This window comes from Hippocampus guttulatus, chromosome 8 (genome assembly GCF_054856545.1).
Source record: "Hippocampus guttulatus isolate MCC_2025c chromosome 8, RoL_Hgut_1.0, whole genome shotgun sequence".
Taxonomy (NCBI): domain Eukaryota; kingdom Metazoa; phylum Chordata; class Actinopteri; order Syngnathiformes; family Syngnathidae; genus Hippocampus; species Hippocampus guttulatus.
The window spans coordinates 12,297,581-12,318,208 of NC_141268.1; the positions used below are offsets into that span (position 1 = coordinate 12,297,581).

General features: G+C 40.3%; 1 protein-coding gene across 2 annotated transcripts in view; it reads right to left on the minus strand.

Moving 5' to 3' along the window:
* The window catches only part of LOC147201194 (receptor-type tyrosine-protein phosphatase gamma-like), a 104,119-nt gene that overhangs the window by 35,931 nt on the left and 47,560 nt on the right, over positions 1 to 20,628 (minus strand). For both annotated transcript variants that reach the window (XM_086117717.1, XM_086117715.1), the window contains exons 3-4: positions 9,017 to 9,196; positions 4,385 to 4,533 (exon numbers count right to left, since the gene is read on the minus strand). In XM_086117717.1, the coding sequence (XP_085973843.1) occupies positions 4,385 to 4,533; positions 9,017 to 9,196 (329 nt within the window). The remainder of the gene's footprint in view (positions 1 to 4,384; positions 4,534 to 9,016; positions 9,197 to 20,628) is intronic.

Below are 20,628 nucleotides of genomic sequence, written 5' to 3' on the forward strand. Positions count from 1 at the left end.
GGTGCGGGTATAATCAGCAATTGGTTGATTAGAATACAACCAAATGAAAGGAATTTAATTATTTGACTGTGTCATGAGACATTTTTTTAAAAACGTGGTCGAAGACAGTTATTACACATAGCGATAATTGGGCCAAAGCCGACCACTCCATCTATCCACCAACATCAGTTGTAAGATGTTACAGATTGGTACCTGTACTTACGTCTTCTCTAATGATACAAAACAATAAATATATTTTAATATCGAACTGAAAATGATGGCTGTCACAACCTGTTTTTAAATTGCAGTACCATATGGGTAGAATAAGATGATACCACATTAGAAAAATGCATACCTTTGCACTTAAAAATGTATGTTAGCTATAACCCATCCATCCATTTTCGGATCCACTTATCCTCATGAGGTTCGCGGGCATGCTGAAGCCTATCCCAGCCATCTTCGGGCAGCAGGCGGGGTACAACAAGCTGGTTGCCAGTTATTCGAAGGGCACACACATAGACGAACGACTGAGACTCGCTCACACTCAAATCTAGGGACAATTTAGAGTGTACCATTAACCTGTCACGTATATTTTTGGAATGTGGGAGGAAATCGGAGTACCCGAAGAAAAACCCATGCAGGCACGGGGAAAACATGCAAATTTTGCACGGGAAGGCCGGAGCTGGAATTGAACCTTGCACCTCTGCGTGTGCCGTACATGCTAGCCAGTCGATCACCATGCCGCCCAGCTAGAAACGCACGTCACATTTTGTTCTGTGCTCTGTAAAAAAAAAAAAACAGACTGTATTCCTTTCAATTGATAGTGAGACAAAGGAAGATATCTGTGTTTGACGGGGTGCCAGTTGCATGAAGCACATGATAACTGCCTGTTCATGGGCGTGTAAACCTTGCCTAAGGAGAAATAGACAAAAGACTTCTTAGAGCAACCATCTCGTCGGATTTGCAGTTGTATTTCTCCTTTCGTGCATGTTTTTATTAAATGGTAACCTACTCTTGACTATTGAGGGGTTAACATATTTCTCTTGATAGTATAGTACATGAAACTGAACTGATATGGTCTCATTGCCAGTATCGGACAGTAATCTAGGCAGCAATATCGGTATTGTATTGGAAGTGAAAAAGCTCAGAATTTGTTGTTATGTTTACTCAGCAATATTAATGAATGTAAAATACAATAACTAGCATCGGCAATCAATGAGTGTTTGTCAAATGTCCGTAATAAAATCAACTTAGAATAACCCAATTACAATCCAGCTCGACTTCACGCGTTAGCCCCTTGTGTTGATGGAGCTTGAATGGATGTTATGGTCGCGCTACAAGCGACAGAAGACAAATGCAAAATATCCAACTCAGAAAAACAGAAGAAACAATCAGTCTTGTGCTACACTGATGAATGCTGATGTGGTGTCAAAGACACAGACTTATTGTAATTCCATTTCAACTCATAATGCATGACTCTTGAAATATATTCACGGTTCTTCACATTACACGTATGATATACATACAGTATATAGGAGCAAGCCAGTACATTTCCGAGGTGCGATTTGCAACCTATGTAAAAGTATTCGAATCTGCGTGACACGTTAATACAGTATATTATATGAAAAGATCTCCCGATGGAACCCTCGGGGAAAAACAAATCAACCGATTCATTTTTCATTGTGCTGCTAGCACAAACAGGTGGGCCGTCTATCGATTTGTCCAGTCCACTCTCATGTAAGAGCCTGTGTGTTTGTATTAACGTCAAGCTCGGGAGCCACCAACCAAGCGGCCCCCTTTGTTTATTTTACTACATGACCGTGTTATAACAGCCAGCAGGGTCCGTATAGTAGCGCGACACAATTTGTCTTTCCAGCAGTGGATAAATGTACATGTGGTTTAATGCTCGGGGTGGCAGGTGGGAGAAACATCTGAATGCTTTTTACAGTATGAGCTACGCGTCTCAGGGCTAGAGGTGGCTGCGGAACGGAGTGCTGAAAACTCCACATTTTATTCTCTGTAGAAGTACAAAAGATGTGCAAGGTGAATTAAAATAAGTTTAACGCTAACACGTAATGTAAAGCATCTTAGACGACGAGCACAAATTGTCCTTGATAGTTTTATAAAACTTGAAACTATTTCTACACATGTAGACAGAGATGATACTCACAGACCATGTTTTCTTTATTCTCTGCAAAAAAATTACGAATATTACTGCGGTTTACAGTACTTTAGTGGTGAGAGTCTTCTTTGTTTATGACTGCATAACTATACTATACTGCCCCCAGTGGTCAAGTCACGCACACCATGGGGATCAGCAATGCATTTTAATAATGGTGCACACACAGTTTAATTCTTTATATTGTATTTAATTATTGCAAGGACTTCTCTGACCAGTTGTTACCTGAACCCAGAGCAACTGCAAAATCAAAAAGTTGCAAAATGGCCGTCCCCTGAGATGGCCAAAAATGGATGGACTTTGCTGCTTAAGTCATATTTCCACAAACACAATTTTAATCAGAATGCTTGGACAAGTGAAGGTGCATATTGTCATCAAGAAAATTTTGGGGCTCACTTTAAATTAAATGTTTATGAATGAAACTTTTTGTTTTATTGCCATTCAGTGACTGTATTTTGATGTTGTTTTTTTTTAATCGCGTTAACGGCTATAGCAACATGTCCAGCCAACTACAGTGTTTTATGGACATGCAGTACATGTTAACAAAATTAATGAGGTATTTAAAGTACCAGCACATCATGAACCTGATAATGTGTAAATTATGAGTTCCACATTAAACACGCATCATTCTATCAAGCCTGACCCTTACCAAGCAAAAACGCTCATCTCAGTAAAAATACCGCGTGCCAAAAACTCTATATTTGAAATGAAGTATCTAATTTATGATCAATTTTAGCTTTTTCTAACAACTGTGCAGCCACTTATTTGGAGGCACATGATCAAAAGAGCTGAGCTGTATACAAGCACGCTGAATGCAAAATGCCAGTGCAAAAATTCATCTAATTATAGAGGCATTCAGAATCAAAAGCTGTGTGTGCTGAGACGCTAAAGAAAGACGCGCACAAGGACTTGAGCTACGCAGCTGCAGACGAAAGGGACACACAATAACTACCGCTTTCACGCCCTGTTATTTATAACCAATTACTGCAGCAATATTTTGATAAGTATTGTAAAATACTCAATATTTAAAACTCATTTGAATAGAAAAGGCAATGTACATGGAAAAAAAATGAAAATAATCATTTTGTTAATAATCCATCAGCAATGTTTTCAGACTAACAACCTACATTACTATTCATTCCATTGCAGGATGAGTTCTAGTTTTTTGTCCTTTCCGTTTGTCCCTTTGTATCTTAAAAGTCTATTGCGACCTTCAACAAAAACAACAAAAGGCATTTCCAGAGTGATAATCAATGTCCCTTTCAACCTATTTGGTTTCTGCACAAAACCTCTACACCCCTCTTAACAACTCCATGAAATAATAATGGAGTGGAATTTGTGGTGTTCAATTAAAATCAGTAGAAGGGCCATAAAGGTAGAATGCAGCCCCTGCACAAAGGCTAACTGAAGCTCATAAGGATCAACACTACATTTTGTAGCCTTATAGATACCCATGTGTGGAATAAATCTTACATTTGACTTTCATATTCATGCATTATTGTAAACACGGCAATGCTTAAACACATTCCCAGATTGACTGTGATTGGCACTTCCTCGATACATAAGCCACTTTGAAGTTTTATCCAACAGACAGAAACGATAAAAAGGGCGTGCTTGGGAGAGGAGGTAAAGAGCAATTTATGCAATGACAAATGGAAAAAAAAAACATAAAATGATGTGCATGAGCCTGTTAGGGATTGCCTATGGTTATTATTTAACTATTTATTTTTTATTGTAATGCACTGGTGTTGTTTGGGGTATTTTTTTTTTTTTGTTTGGGGTATTTATTTTTTGTTTGTTTTGCGATGCTAGTTCATAATTTTTTTGGGGACTGCCAATATTAATGTTTAATGTACCACACGCTCGGACGCCAAAACACTACGTTACTCTTTCAAATAAATGGCTTACAGATGACTCCTTGTAACTTCCACTGGCAATCGGGGCTAAAATAAGCAGCTCACCGAGTTGTGATGCATCGATCGCTTCAACTTACGTTCTCGGCGGCAATTCTTATATTACTTTCCTATTTAAGCAGGGGTTTGGCGATATATTTGAGAATATTATAGAGCCTTTCAGAAAGAGCACAGAAAAAACAAACAGCCATATAGGTGGATTATCGTACGTCATGTCTATTAGAACGGTAATTTACTGACTCTCCTTGTACACTTGAATCTTCCTCAGGGTGTTGTATATTTGTCACGGGAGTATGTGGACAGAATGCTTTACCTCGACAGGAAATCGTCTGCCGTTGATGCTATGCTCCGAACCCGCTGATGCATTACTCTGGCCCCAGTGAAACTCCATCTTCTCGGCCTTAAAGCGACCCGGTAGCCCAGCACCTCGCACAAAGTAGTCATCCTTCAGAAGAACAGCAACTAAGGACAGCAGAGATACCAGCAAATTTAAAGACTATTCATGAAAAATGAAGCAGTGAAAAGAACATATTTTGTCTGGTAAAGTTGTTTTGCAAAATCACGAAGAGAGACGGAATTAATTTTGGCAGTTCCTTATTTTATGAATAGGACTGCTCCATTAATATGCTCTGTACTTATTGAAAATTAAGAGAGATAAATGAAAATGCAACAGAAAACAGAGAAGAAAGAATGACAAGAATATGTTGTTGTATTGGGTGTTTTAGTTCAAATTTATAGGCAAACATTTGTTTTGACGTCATACTATTGAGTAAACACTAAAACAATAAAAATGATGAGATGCTTGTTTGCTCAGAACACTGTGTTGGGTGAAAAAAACCCCAATACCACTAATTATGTGATCGTATTAGCATTTTATTGTTCCAAATGCCAGAATAAGACACCATTCGTGTTGCTGATAAAATAAACGTATAACTTTAATTATAGCTCCAGTTCATGTTTGTCAAAAATCCATCGCTTTTGTGTTCTTTGGCATTCATTTGCATACATAAACTTCATCATTGAGTTAAAAAAAATTAGTACTCCTCTATTTTTGGGACGTCATTGACGTGGAATGAGAAAAACATTCACCTTGGACATTAATTGACAATATTGGAGGCGAATGGCGTCACCATGACAAAAGAACAATGCTTTCTGATTTGGGGGAGTAAAATACAAAAACATAAAAAACAATCCTATATGGTTTTATTTAGTTTGCGGCATTAGAAGCATTTCTGAATCTAAAGCCCTTTAGTTTGTCCGCACTTGATATCATTAGCCAGATTAGGCCTTGTGTTGTGTCGGCTGATCCCCCGTTACAGGGGGATTTAGACAGCTTCTCGGCCCACTTGTAATCATATCACAAAGGCACACACAGACCCCAAGTCAATACAGAAGACAGGAAGAACACGTTGTGCAGAGAGACCGGGTGAAATCATGACAAACGAAACGGCTCACCCCGTGACGGAAAGCAGGGAGGCATTTGAAAAACGTTGACATTCAGGGAAAATGGGAGTGAAGAGCAGAGAAGAGCATCAGGTGATGAAGGATGAGCTGAGCGCCTGTCGCGAGGCTCCAAAGAAATCTGCCGGCAGCATTAACATGCCAGTGCTGCTTAAGATTACGGCACAGCTCGCAGAGAAAAGGGTTTTAGATGTGGGAGATTTTCCAAGAATCAAAGCATGGGGGTCAGGCTGCAAGGGGAGGGCCCCGCCAATCACACAGGCGTAATTGTGCAACTCATTTGCGAAGATGCATAAATATTGACAGAGATGATAAATCCCTTCTACGGCTGCTGTCGAAGCACTGTAATCCTGTGCTCAACACTAGGAAAGTCAAAGAGCGGCAGAGCTAGCTGGCCCTGGGAGTTTCATTAGAAATGCGCTACCGGGTGTATTTGAACCCTCCAACAGCAGAGCGGGAATTAGAAGCTAAGCCAAAAAGACCTTGAATCACAGCCTGCGAAAGGAGGGGGAGAGTGTGTGAAAGTAAATCCTTGATCAATGCAAATGTCTCTGGGGCCATCCGATCCGCCGCGAATTTGGTGCAAAGTTGTTTGAAATTTGACTCAGAAATGTTTTTGTTGAGGAGCGCTTTGACTGGCGGCCAATCAGTTTGATCTCAAAGCCGGCACATGGGAGCATCGGGAAATCAATGGCAGGGAACTTTTAAGACTGACTTCTTGATTACAGTATTGACTTTTGGAATTGCATGAAGACTCTTACGGCCGGCCTGTATGTGTCGTCGACTTTTTAATGCACGGTATTTTTGCAAAAGGCGAACCGAGATGTAAAAGAATGTGACTTGTGATCTTAGCGGTATTTGTGTTTGCCACATTCACGCAGCTCCACACTAATTGATATTTCAATGCGGCGGCTTGGTTATAAAGTGCTGCCTCCTCAACTGAAAATACAATTGATGCTTTTACAAAGCCCTTTACGAGGCCTCGGGTGCGCTTTACGGGCTCAAAACATCTGAGGCTTGAGCTGAAGTCGGAGCCTTTCTCTAACTTCCCAGCTGGTCGCCACGGTAAATCGCATTTAATATTGATGACGTAGCATCAGGCCCAAGTGGGATTTCAGTATTTCGCTCAAGGACACTTTGGCATAGTCATGGGCTCAAAATGGCGAAACAGTGACGCAGTGACGGACTCTTGGTGGCCCTCCACGCGTAGGGAAGGGACACATTTTGAACAAATTCAGCTTGAGCCAAACCATTTCAATAGAAATACTGTATTTTCTCACAAAACTATTTCCAGAATTTGCAGAGTGCAAAGCAGTCGAACCCCCCCCCCCCCCCCCCCAAAAAAAATCTCTCAGCAAGGCAAGTGTTAAAAAGCTGTTATTTCCATCTGTGTAAATAAGCAGCCCAAAGCATTGCTCAGCTGTCCCAGTGGCCTTGGTTGTCATGGAGGCTAACAACTCTCATTATGATCAAATGCAAAAGATGACAGCACTCTCAGGGAGACACTGCCAAAAGCGCAAGATATCAATTCAGGTCAGGGTTTTCACACCACTGGTCTATGGATTTAGCGAAGCAGAGCGGGGGAAAAGTGGCGGTAGTGGCTTCAAGTTGGATTTGGTAAGCTTCAAAATGTGTCTGTACATGATTCATAGAGGCTGTAAAAGGACGGAGTGAGAGACTGGACTTGTGTTTATAAAGGGATTTACAAGAATAACAAGGGATTACAGTTGGAGGTGATTGTTTCTCGCTTCACTGAAACAAGTAAATTTTGGCTTTGGAGGTACAGAAAAAGTCAATGTTATATTTAGATGTACAAGATCCAGATTTGTTTTTCTTGCATATTGAAATGTAACTATAGTCAAACCTCGGTTTTCGAACGTCTCTGTTCTCGACCAAATCGGTTTTCGACCAAATATTTTGAGTTTTTTATGCCTCGGATTACGACCCAAAATCAGTTCTCGACCAAACTGAGCGCACTTGAATGCCCCACTTGACTCCTCTCGCCTTCCTTACACCAGGAAGTGACACTTCCTCGGGTAGACGAGGAAGTGACGCTTCCTCGTGTAGCGTTTCATTGTGAGCAGACGTTGTTCAATAAAGATGTTTTTTTTTTTTTTTTTTTAAAGAGCGTGGTTTCGGTTTTCGAACAAATCGGTTTTTGAACAGCCTTCTGGAACGGATTATGGTCGAAAACCGAGGTTTGACTGTATGTGTCACATTTTTGATATACAGTATCACGCATACATCTGGTGTAGCTACAAAAAAATCAAGCCGTCCACATAATATGAAAGAATGATTTACGTTACAATTCAGTCAAATGAATGCAACTGCTCGTGAAAATCATCCTAAAGTCATAAGCGCAGTTATAGCTACAACTAGCACGGACACTCTTGATTCAGTCTCAACCTCAACTTTATTGAGGGCCCTTAGAAACAAACAACAAAAAACGACCACAGCAGGGAAAAACGGTATACATAGATTGACAATAAACAGAAATCAATAATAAATAACAATAATAATGTAATGTAAGATATTTAAAAAAAAAAAAAAAATGTTAACACTCCTGCAGCGCCTCATGTGTCTTTAGACCAAACTATCACATGTTGGCCACCTGCTGCTCTGCCAGCAGCCTGCTGTTTGTATCAAGGTGAATGTAGTCGTGGATTCCCCAGAGGGAGGAGAGAAGAAGAGCCATATACAACCTTCACATTGACATACAGAAAGTACATTCCTTCTGGTCACTTGCATTGGCATCTGCATCTTAAGGTTGAATGCAACCAAACAACTGACATTTTCTGATAACTGTTAGTTTATCCATTGGCGAGGAACCTCTCTGTCCCTAAGACGATCACTGGAAAGAACAGATCAAATCTCCAGCCACATTTGATTCTCTCCCTCATTTTACTTTACTTCGATTGAAGTGCAAGCTCTCATCCCTATCCTTGTGCCTTCAGGGGAGACACTTCTTCGGCTCCATGACGGAGGCAAACATGGTAGTAACTTCTCGTGCTGTTCGGGTGAAGCGCCGTAAAACAAAAGGGATAAAAAGCCTGATAGTGTCGACATGCCCGAATTATACAGTTTGGACTAAAAAGAAGAAAAAATAGCAAATGAGGTCAAACAATATAATAAAGGATGAAAAGAATGACTGTAATAGACTGCTGACTCTCAGCGCCCGAATGTGACTCACCAGTTACCGGTAGTTTTAGTCTAAAGGTGAGCATGAGGTCAACTACAGGAAGTTAAGCTACATCCACAAATGGTGTTTCCTGGCTCCTCTGTGAAACATTCCTTGTCTCGATACAAAAAAGCAGAGTTCAAAACACCCTAAAAATACACATTTAAAAAAAAAACACTCATTTATGTCCCCCATGGTTGATTAGCGAAATCTCTCAAATACATGTTTTCCCTCCCATTTCATTCCTTTTCTGATGACGCATTTTTTTTTTGTGTATTCTTAAGAAAGCTATTTCAAGGTGCTGACCTGTTTTCCCAGTGTTTTTCATGGTGGTCTGGTTGGAGGACTCAGTATTGAATTTGTCAAGCTGCAGCTCCTGGTATTCGTCCGAAACCACAGCCTGTTCATCCGCAATGTCCACAGGCGACTGGTTCTTTGCGGCGCATTCTGGGTATAGTGTCGACCAGCCTCGTGGTCCGTGGCTTCCTATGGAAACACAAATATCAAGAACTGGTAAAAAACTGCTGATGTAATCAACACAATCTGTCTTCGTCTAAGGATGTCGGATGACACGGCATTGCAAACGACACAGTAATACTCCTGCGAACAGACAGCTCGGTTTTCAATATGCCCTTAAAATAACCCGCGGAAAGTAGAACAATGCTATTTCATTGATGCAGCTGAATCGCTCTTCAATAGAAAAAAAATATATATTAAAATCGTCATCTACAAGGCGCCCTTGTGTTATTTTCCTACAGGACCACACCTAGTTGAAGCAACACAGAATACACAATTGAACCAATCCACATCCCCCACAAACTAAGAGAAAAGACTCCACTTAAACAATTCAGTGAGTACAGCAAACTAAATTCCTGTCGAGTCCCTATCCACTGTCTGCTCTTTTAATCCTCTATCCCCTACAGTGGCACTTTTACAAAGAAATAATCCAAAACAGACAGGGGTCCCCTTGATCTCTTCTCGGATACAATGGGCCAATGCAACAATAAAAGCTGAAGGATCAGGGGAACAAGGAAGCATGCACGGATTGAAACTTTTTTTTTTCTGGGTTAACACAATATTCATGATTCCATTCCCTACAGATATAGGGCAACTTTGCAGCTGTCTTGTGAAAAAGACATGAGAATCCCTCTCGATCCAGAATGGATTTATTTCTTGCTTTGTATAAACACCTTACAGCCGGAGAGACCTTGTCCTTGAGTCTCCCAAAACAACAGCATGATCCGTGATTATTTGGGAGTTATCAATTGTTTAACCAACCAGAACAATCCCACCCATCGCAATCTCCGTTGTTCTCACGCAACATAGGAATAATCTCATTCTTTTCCAATTACACCGGCCCCAGTCTTGAGAATGAGAAAAAAAAAAGTATATACCGTATATACTGTATATACACACACACTATTATGATTAAAGCAAAGGGAGTGCCAGAAACCAAGCTACAAAATTTGAATTTGAAATGATTAGAAGCAAATACTGTACATACATTCGAGTATTTATATAATCTTAGAAATCTAATGTTTGACAAATTTGGAAATATGGCATCATATTTTCCAAGCCAGGTTCCCATCGCAGGAAACGAGGTAAGCTCGACGTGTGGCCTTAATTTGGCAACAAAAACTAGTAAATATTCAAGGCCTTCGGTGAACAGTGGCACTGTCTTGTGAAAAACAAAACGCGGATACTCTATTAATATCTTTTTTTTTTTAAAGACGAAAAACATCCATGTTTTTCACATGACAGCGACGATATATGCGACTGTTTGGTAAACTTAGCACCTTGTCATCATATTGACTGGAGTCATCACAAGTCTGCAATGTGCAGTGACCCTTACTCTGACCATTTCCTCTCTGGAAAACAGGCAAAGTGCTCGCATTTAGGGCGGCCCAGTAGTCCAGTGGTTAGCACGTCGGCTTCACAGTGCAGAGGTACCGGGTTCGATTCCAGCTCCGGCCTCCCTGTGTGGAGTTTGCATGTTCTCCCCGGGCCTGCGTGGGTTTTCCCCGGGTGCTCCGGTTTCCTCCCACATTCCAAAAACATGCGTGGCAGGCTGTTTGAACACTCTAAATTGTCCGTCCCTAGGTGTGAGTGTGAGCGCGGATGGTTGTTCGTCTCTGTGTGCCCTGCGATTGGCTGGCAACCGATTCAGGGTGTCCCCCGCCTACTGCCCGGAGACAGCTGGGATAGGCTCCAGCCCCCCCCGCGACCCTCGTGAGGATCAAGCGGTACGGAAGATGAATGAATGAATGAATGCTCGCATTTACAGCGAGTCAGTGTTGCAATTAATATATTTGCATGATAGGTAGTATAGCATTAGGATGAGGTCTGGGGAAGCCTTATCTCAGTGATTTGACATTTTACATTGTATTTTCTTATTGTCTGTACAGTGTCCTTGGGTGGCATGAAAGGCGCTTTTAAATAAAATGCATTATTATATTATTATTATTATTACTAACCATTCCGTTTACTCAAAAAGGTTTGGACGGTCTGATTGAAATGGAGAAAAATCATCATGTAAATCTTGAAGATTCTGGTCAGGACTGCAACAGTAATAAATCATGCCTGCATTAGGGACAAGGATTTGTTATTCATGGAAAATGATGTGGATGTACCAATACAAGTCAAAGCTCTCACTGTCCACCTCATTTCAATTTCAAAACTAAAAATAAGAAAAAGCTGTTTTTAGAAAATTGATTTATAGACAAAAGACTGATTCAAGTCCAAATTTTCTCACAAAAATCTTTACCGTGTTGCTCCGATACACTGTAGCCACAGAAAAGCATGGTTTTTAAAGATCTGAGATTAAACATCTTTTCATCAAAAAAAAAAAAAAAAAAAAAAAAAAAGTCAATATCAAGCAGACACAAACCAAACATATTGATTCTCTTCTATAAGCAGAAAACTAGGTTTTACTTTCTGGACTTCATGTTTCTAGGCCAAGGACCGAGACAGATCGAAACCTAGGCGAGGTCGCTTCACAGTTATGCGGTCCCAAAATATGTTGTTGAAAGAAGTTAACATTTAAAGGCGTTGGAGTTATGCCATACTTTCATCTGATTTGTGTTTCAAGAACATACGAAAAAAAGCTCATCAAAAGTCAAAATTCTCTTTGGCTGTCTGAAATATAATGCCTCCAGTTGCTTTGAACATGCACCATTTTCTGAACCAACAAAGTGTTCTATGTGGGCCGCAAGAACAAAAAGACTCTTCTATATTTCTTGTCTATTTTTCTCCAACAGTGCAAAACTGCAAAAAAAATACATAAATAAATCCATGAAAAATAAGAACGGGAGATAAGGAACAACTTGGACATATTTGAGAATAGGGTAAAAAAAAAAATACACAGGGGTTAAAATCGACAAATAAATGGCCTTATATAAAGCAAAAACGTGTTTTATTTTGGCCATCTCGGTGCCAGAGGATAACGTGCAACAAGAAAGAAGAGTAATCATTCGGCTAATTTGCTATCCAAACACAAATTAGATGCCAATGACTGCTCGCGCGATAATTCTGCTTTGACGATACAAAAGGGAGGAGCAGCACAACAATCAGATAATAGAGGGCTGCATTGCACTCAATTCATCTCTCTCTTTGCAATCCATCAGCAGGGCTACAATAAACCCTGCGGCCACATCGCTCTCTCAGGCTTCGCTGAGAAAATGTGACATAATGTAATCTAACGTACCGATTTTTCCCAAACATCTCATTTTGGCCAGCATCCTAATATATCAGCATGTAGATCAGATGACACACGGTCTGCTCCAACACTTGTATGAACACAAAACATTGATAAAATATGTTAAACTCACATTATCGTCGAGCTATTTACCCAGATGCTCACAGGTAATTCTTTATGGCATTTTTTTAAAAGCGGATTACGATTTAAAAAGCAGATTAAAGCGCTGGATCCGAAAGTCGAATTTGTTTATCTGTGAGCCTTCCGAGAGCAAACTAATCCACATTGTCTGTGTTGCGCCAATACAAAGCCATTGAACATGTAACACGTCAATAAAACTGAGGGTGAGAATAACAGCCTGAAAGAAACACTCCCTTTGTGTGCCCGTATTAGTTTGAACTAAAAAATGTGCGACGTGGCTCAGCTGGTAGAGTGGCCGTCCTCCAGACCTAAAGGTTGCGATTTCAGTCCTGAACCTGTGACCATGTTGAAGTGTTCTTAAACAAAAACGCTCAACAACCAGTTGCTCCTGATGCTGCGTCATCGGTAGGTGAATGAGGAGGCAGCGTTCAAGCACTCCAAGTGCCTCCAAGGTAGAAAAAGTGCGATACAAGCAAGAGCACATTCATCATTTACAGTAAATGCACATACTGTAAGTTCCGTTTTCCAGTTTTTTTTTTTTTGCGTCATCAAACAGGATTCCCTACAGCTTGGTATATATGCCTAACCAATCAACACTCCAACGTGTTATCACTATCTGTGTTTACATTATCTTGTTCAGTGTCGTAAATCCCTGTCAACATTCGGCTGAGCTGATGAAACTGTTCAGTCCTGTTAATAAGGCCACATTTTTCTCCTTGACATGACACAACATTGTTGAACAAGACGCCTGCTGTCAGGTACAAAACGCTGACCCGACAGCAGATGGTGGACGCACAGTTTGCAACAACGAGAGGTGTCAAATGCCTGTGTTGGACAAACAATGATGACAACCACATTTGTCTTCACTCACTCAATGACTTATGGGATGGTCTAATTTTAGAAACAACAGACTGCAATGAAAAACTAAGGTGTTTGTCATATTAAAACACACACACACACACACACACACACACACACACACACACAGACACATACCTTGGATTGTTTCCACCACATCATTAACTCATTCAATCCCAGCCATTTTCACAGGAGCAACCCCCTCAATCCCAGCGTTTTACTGGATTTTGACTGATCTTGCAAGGCCCACGGAATATTTGGTTCTAAGGCTATGTAAACATGGAGCTTACAAATATAAAGTTTGGACTGTCTTCTTTCAGCAGAAAAAAAAAATTGTTTCTATCTTTTTCCATTCTTCAGCAATCGGCATTACAAAATGGCTAAGTTTCATGAAAATGGCGATTCCTGGGCAAAAAACTGAGAAAAAGAGCTTTTTGTAAAAGCATGCATTTCAAGCACGTGAGGCACCACTGCCACCTATGATTTTTTACATGATTTACAATGCAAACGGCGTATTCTCATTCACAAATTGCATCACACCCTCCTCCTCCTCTCTATGACGCAAAAAAAAAAAAAAAGACTTAGACGTACAAGTACATCCTTGGTAGGCAGGGCCTAATTTTAAAAAGACGTACAAGTACGTCTTGTGGAATGAAAGAGTTAAGTATGACATTCTGTCTACAGTCTGCATACAGTTTGAAAGCTTTGGTATCATTCTGTAATCCAGAGATTAAGTTTGATTCCGTTTTCTCAGTACTATCAACATATATACACTTATGCTAGAAACAATACATGACCACAGGCTTCCCTTACCAACAGTTGCAACCATTTACAGAGCACTTGTACACTATTTGTCAAGACATGAATAAAGTTTGCTCAATTGAGCCTTCATCTTTATACTTTCTTGCGGCTGCCGCGGATCAGAGAGTTTGTTGTTACACACCGAGCGCTCCAAGGGTCAATTTTAGGTCCATCATTTTTTTAATCCAACTCCCTCTTGTTGACGTCATCAGGAGGCATGGCATCAGCTTCCACAGTGATGCAGATGACACTCAGCTGTACTTCCTGATGACACACTGCCAATTGTTTCTTGGATTGGTTCCTGAATTTGTATGTAACCATGTTTTTTAAAATCTTTTTTGTATAATGACTGCCACCTGTTAAAAAAAATAAATAAATAAAATCAAAAAGTGCTTGCTTAAGCAGGCACCCCCCTCTTTGGCATTATTAAGAACTGTTAAGCATAGATGATGACATTCACGCTTCGCCTACAACAGCACAAGGGGTCAAAGTAGTGGAGAAAATGGGACTTATTGTACAATCTGAAAATGGTCGACAATTTGACATTGGCGATACTTTTACACGGTGCGTATTGTTTCACTGACCTACCTTTTTTTGTTTTGTCTATTTTTTGTATCCCCGCACTCCCCCAAAAAAGTAAAAAAATAAATAAATTAAAGTATATCCCAAAAAAAAAAAAAAGAAAAATTGAAGAGGCAGCATTCAGCCATTACGGCCCGCACTTTTGGAACAGCCTTCCAGAGAGCATCAGCACTGCAGAGACACCTGATATTTTTTCAAAGGAGGCTCAAGACGTACCAATTTATCTTAGCTTTTCACTGGCCTAGTTTTTTGTTAATTTTCACATTTTATCTGTTTTTATTCATTTCTCTAAATATTTATTTCGTTCATATTCATTTTATCTCCTCACCAATTTATTCATGTATCCATCATATATTCATTTTAAAAGTCTTAATTCCAGTGTCACCTCATGGGAGCCTCCACGCCAAGAGATGTGCTTGGTCTGCCTGCGGGAATGTCATTTTATTTTTTGGAGCTTCTACCCTTTGACAAGAAACAGAACTTCGGGGGTAATAGAGAAAACAAGACATTAGATATTTTTGTCAATGTAGCCCAACAACAAAATGGTGGTAGAAACTCAAACCATCATCATAAATAATAACTATAACAAGGGCACTGAACTATAAATGTAAAGAGTGGACATCGGCACAGAATTCACTTTATTCTACTGTAATACCAAGTGTGCATTGCAGTCTGACCTCACGATTATAAATGGACGACATAGCAGAGCATGTCATTTTGTTGGGTGTCTTAACCACTAGAACAATGATGTATTGACATTATGTAAAACCTTGGGAGCGGTGCACCAAATACGTGGCCTAAGTGAGATAGATGAGACTGCCCCGCATTTTTTGTTTTGTTTTGTTAATTTACGGATCTGGATCAGAAAAGGTGAACCAGTATAATCATATGATAATAAGGGTAATGAATGCAAATGGTCACATATTCCAAACTTTCCTAGTGTAACCAACATTAAAAAATGATTTTAGGTCAGTTTGTGTGACCTAAAATCAAAGAAAGAGTGTAGCACGTTGCAAGAGATGCGAATCACAATTAATATGATAGCCACTTCACGGGGAAGAACAAGCAACGATTGAGACTTGCTCACATTGGAGGCATGGGATGACGCTGAGATAAAACTACAAAAGTGGGAATCTTGAAAAGAGCAATGACTTAAGGGAGAATCTTGGCTTTGAATTGCAGCTGTCGGAGACTGCACTGAACAAGAATCACAGTGAGGAAAATCACCTTGGCAAAATGGGGGCAGCCAATTTTGATGAGTGACTGTAACCGAGTCTAAATAGGGTCATGCTGCCAAAACGACACACCGTCATAAAAATCAAAGCAGAGTTTAAAAATGTGACAACACCGCTGTGCCGTCTTTTGCGAGGCTGGATTAGTGACCCACAACAGCTAACATGCTTGCGACTCCTTCAAACATTAAAAGGATGTGAACGTATCATTTGCAACAATATAAAAGTCAAACGTGTTTGAATATTCCTATAGAACTTCCAAAAGAGCATCTAAGCAAATTATTTTTACCAGGCTGCCGGGTCTGACATAACACTCCCAGTGGGTGTCAGTGGGCTTCAAAGGCAAGTCATGAAATTTTGAAGTACAGTAATCTATACAGCTTTTAAAGGAACAAAACTCTTACTTCCATGTTTTGGATTTTATTTTCAAACGGTGTCCCGCATTCATTTCTAAAGGAATATTTATGGCAACAGGTACACAGCACATCAGGCCTGGCCCACAAGTGTGGCCGAAAAAAGGTAAGGGCAAATGTCAGTGTATAACACGTCAGCAATAACTACTGGTTTTGTGTGTGTGTGTGTGTGTGTGTGTCTCTCTCTCTATCTATATGTATATAGATATATAAATATCTATATCAATATTTATCTATCAATATAGATAGATAGATAGATAGATAGATAGATAGATAGATAGATAGATAGATAGATAGATAGATAGATAGATAGATAGATAGATAGATAGATAGATAGATAGATAGATAGATAGATAGATAGATAGATAGATAGATAGATAAAGCAATTTCAGAAAGATAAAAAAAACAAAGTTTTGTTCTTGGCCGTATTTCTGGTCAAAATAATGCATTCTACAAAGACAGTAAAATGAGGAAATAGAGGGCTTTGAAGGTGAACATGAAACACTAAAATAAAACATCTTTCAAAAATACAAAGAGATAAGAGACCTGTTTTAAAAAACATCTTTATCTTTGGTCTCGTGCACACGAGTTGAGCCTTGCAACACGCGCATTTGATCTTCAAATATTCCCAGACAACATTAAAGCAGCAAGAAGGCAGCGTCTGAAGCGAAAAACTGTTTAATTTTCAACTCCTGAAGTGCTAAACAATGACCACCTCAGAGGAGCAAACCAGTACGACATTGTAATCAAATTCGGTTCCGATGTACCGGTTACATAAGCATTTCTTTGAGGCGTTACTTATCCCCGACTTATTATTCCATTACACAATTTAACACTATGACCTAATAGCACTCGCTCAGCCTTTCAAGATCCGGCCACCATTTCCAGCTAATGTCTCCAGGACGGGGTGGAGCAAAAGATAAACAATCCATTTGTCAAATGTCTCGACACAAGCCTTCAAACAAAAAAAAAAAGGGGGGGTGGGGAGCTAAGCTTCTAAACTCTATACTGCACATGTCCACTGGCAAGTGAGCTGTCTAATCACAGCACGTGACTCTTTAAGTAACTTTCAAATCAATAACGATTTCGAATTCCTCAACACATTTTGGCATTCATAAGCGAAGGGTGTAATAAATCACCTTGGGCAAGACTAACACTTTTCTCGCAAAAATCAAAGTCGTTTTGCCGTCTGAGCGAACGTTAGACCGGATACAACCATTGATTTCAAGTTGCATTGCTGCGTCCTGAGAAGTAGGCATCTGATAAGAATGGCGCCAAGGCCGTCTCCGAGTGCGACAAACTCAATCTTTAATCAGGGGGTCATTGTGTTCCGCACAGCAGCCCCCGACGCATAAAAGCAGGCAGAGGAAGCGCTAAATCATCGAGGCCTCGGAGCCTAATTGGCCAGCCGAATGAGCCCTTGCCAAAATATTGTTTTCCCTCTGCGCTATCTGCTTCCATCTCGTGGACTTTCATAGAAACTGTGGCTTCCTGTTCAAGGGTGTTGGCCACTGCATAAGTACAACATCCCTTGGTCTGTAAAAATAATCTCGAGGACCTTGTGTGAAGAAAGGAGAGGGACAGAAATACACGCTGTCCCGCAAGGAAGTGCTTCCCTACATGTGAAAAATGTTAACAGCTTCCCCTCGAACATGGCAGCGGGCCAATGCGTCTCAAGCTAATAGTGACTCCACTGCTTAGCATGAGTGCGTAACCTTGTCGAGTGAACTTCAAGAGGAAAGTTTCTGCTCCAAAGTTGTGTGAGATGAAACGGGCCAGTTCGTTGTTATTTAAATATCGTAATACCCGGGCAGAATAATGCAATACCCTCGGGAGCCCTTAGACTTTTTCTGAACTTTGTCTTTCTTGAACCGTTTGGGTGTTACACAAGCAACTCGGATGCGCACGCTTTGTGTGCCATCACCGGCGACATGTCCTGGTTTGTTCTGCTCCACGGCACAGCTGCTGTTGTGCCGGTGACGCGTAATGCGGGTGATCAGAGAGGAAGCGGCGGCAGGTGGACAGCTCGTGCTGTCAGCTCTGACAGCACTAAACTGCACTCCGGCTCACAAGAATTTATACAAAACCTAACATCAACTTGAATGCTCACTGACGAGAATTCTATCTGTATCCAAAAAATATATATCTAAAATTAATTCCGGCCTTTCATTTTTTTTCTGATTGAAAACAAGACAAAACAATTATTCCATTCAGATTCCTCAGCCCACAAATGAAGCAATTATTTATGCATATTAAATGATTTAATAGCTTTTTTCTGCGCTAAAATCAATTGAATCAAGCCAAAAATGGCCTTTGTTGACACTGGTTACTTGGAGGTAGCTTCTGATAAATCCACGATGAACTCATTGTTGAGAATGCCAAGCAATTTCAAGTTTGTCATGGTAATTGCGGTGTTCTGCAGACAAATGCGCTCATTATTTTTGTGCATCCACTGTGTCTAAAGATGGGCCCCACACATCCAGCTAAACATCTCCAAAAAGCACACAGTTAAATCAAAGATTCAATTATATAATCACATTATCAAGTGTAGCAGAGTAAAGCTGACCTGTAATTGCACTGAGCCAAAACTAAGATGCATGAATATTGTATGCATTGTGGGAGAATAACATTGAAAAGTTAACGCACCATTTTTGTTTTCGAGTTATGTAATTCACTTGAGTTATCAGAATGACAATGGTAAGCCTGTGTGGAGTTTGCACGCTTAATTCCCTGTGCTTGTCTAAGTCTTACTCCAGCTTCCTCAAACATCTATAAAAACATTTAGGTATGTTGGTCGGGCTGTCACAACAAACTAATCTTTTGGGAATTGATTATCCTATTGATTACTCGGGGAAGGCTCCAGCTCACCCGCGACCGTGATGACGACAAGTGCGACAGAAAATAGAAAGATGGTTGACAAAGTCAAGCTATTTTAAGTAGTCTTGGGCCATGATACCTAATTTTGTGCTGAAGATTTTTTTTTCTTTTTTAAGTTTGGGAAAAAAAATCCCTACTAAAATGCAGACACTCTACAACATTTGAAAAGATGAAACTTGTCTTATCAGTAATTCAGATCCTCGGGCAAGGCCACATTCTTAAACTCTTTTCTGCTTTCAAGAAAATATTTCAGAGTCACGACTTGATTTCCATGGCTTTGAGCACATATCAGCCAGATTTATTTACTCTTTACTCCACTCAATTTACTCAACTCAAGGTAATCAAAACAATACAACTGCATTTACCAAATGAGACCCATCGCATTTGTAAAATAGCATACAAAAAAAATTTAATAAATAACCAATGGCTAAAACACAGGGCGTCACAACAGCTGTGAGGCTGTGCTGCGGTAAATGCTTTATAACTCAGCAGTAAATATGCATACAATGTATTAGAAGGCAAAGTTTAATGGAGAGCTAATAAAATATTTCAAAGCGACGACTGTTCTCCACCGGCATCCATCAGGAAAGTCATTTCGATTGAGACCTTCATTATTTCAGTCCGAAGTAACCAACCATGAGCCATCCCTTGAGCCACCCCGCCAAATTGCTCAAAGTGGCAAACACATTCCCTCCATAAGAGTACAGATGTATAAGCCGCACGTAAATGATTGCAGAGGTAACGTTGATCACTGGGAAGGACTGCAGATGTAATAGAGGGGAAACTGGCTCCGTGTGCAGTCGTCTTTTTATGGTGTCATCATTTTTTTTTTCATACAGCTGATCACTAGAAATGGAGAGCAGTGGCGAATATCAGCAGGGGAGCCCTTCTTTCCAAAACGGAAGGAATTCACTGTATCCTAGAGACCAGCAGGAGAGGTATATAGAGACAGGCTTTCTGCTGTCATTTGGGGGACAGAGGTTGACACAAGGTTATCTCTTATGGTGCTCCCACAGAAGAAGGTCACCACTAAGCAGACCATTAGCCATAGTCAGCACGATTGAAAAAAAAAATGTACTCTTTCCACATGATCATTATTTGGAATTTGATTGTCCCAGCTTTGAATATGAGGGTTTGCAAAAACTGATATGTTGGGCAAACTACACACCACAACAAGAAATGACACAACATTTGGCCCTAAATGATATGCCTCAGAAAGCCCTAAAGGTCTCAAATCAACCAAACCTTGGAACAAATGACAACAAAAACAAACAAACTGCTTACAAGGCAAACTCGCATGAGTTGTCATGTACAGTACCG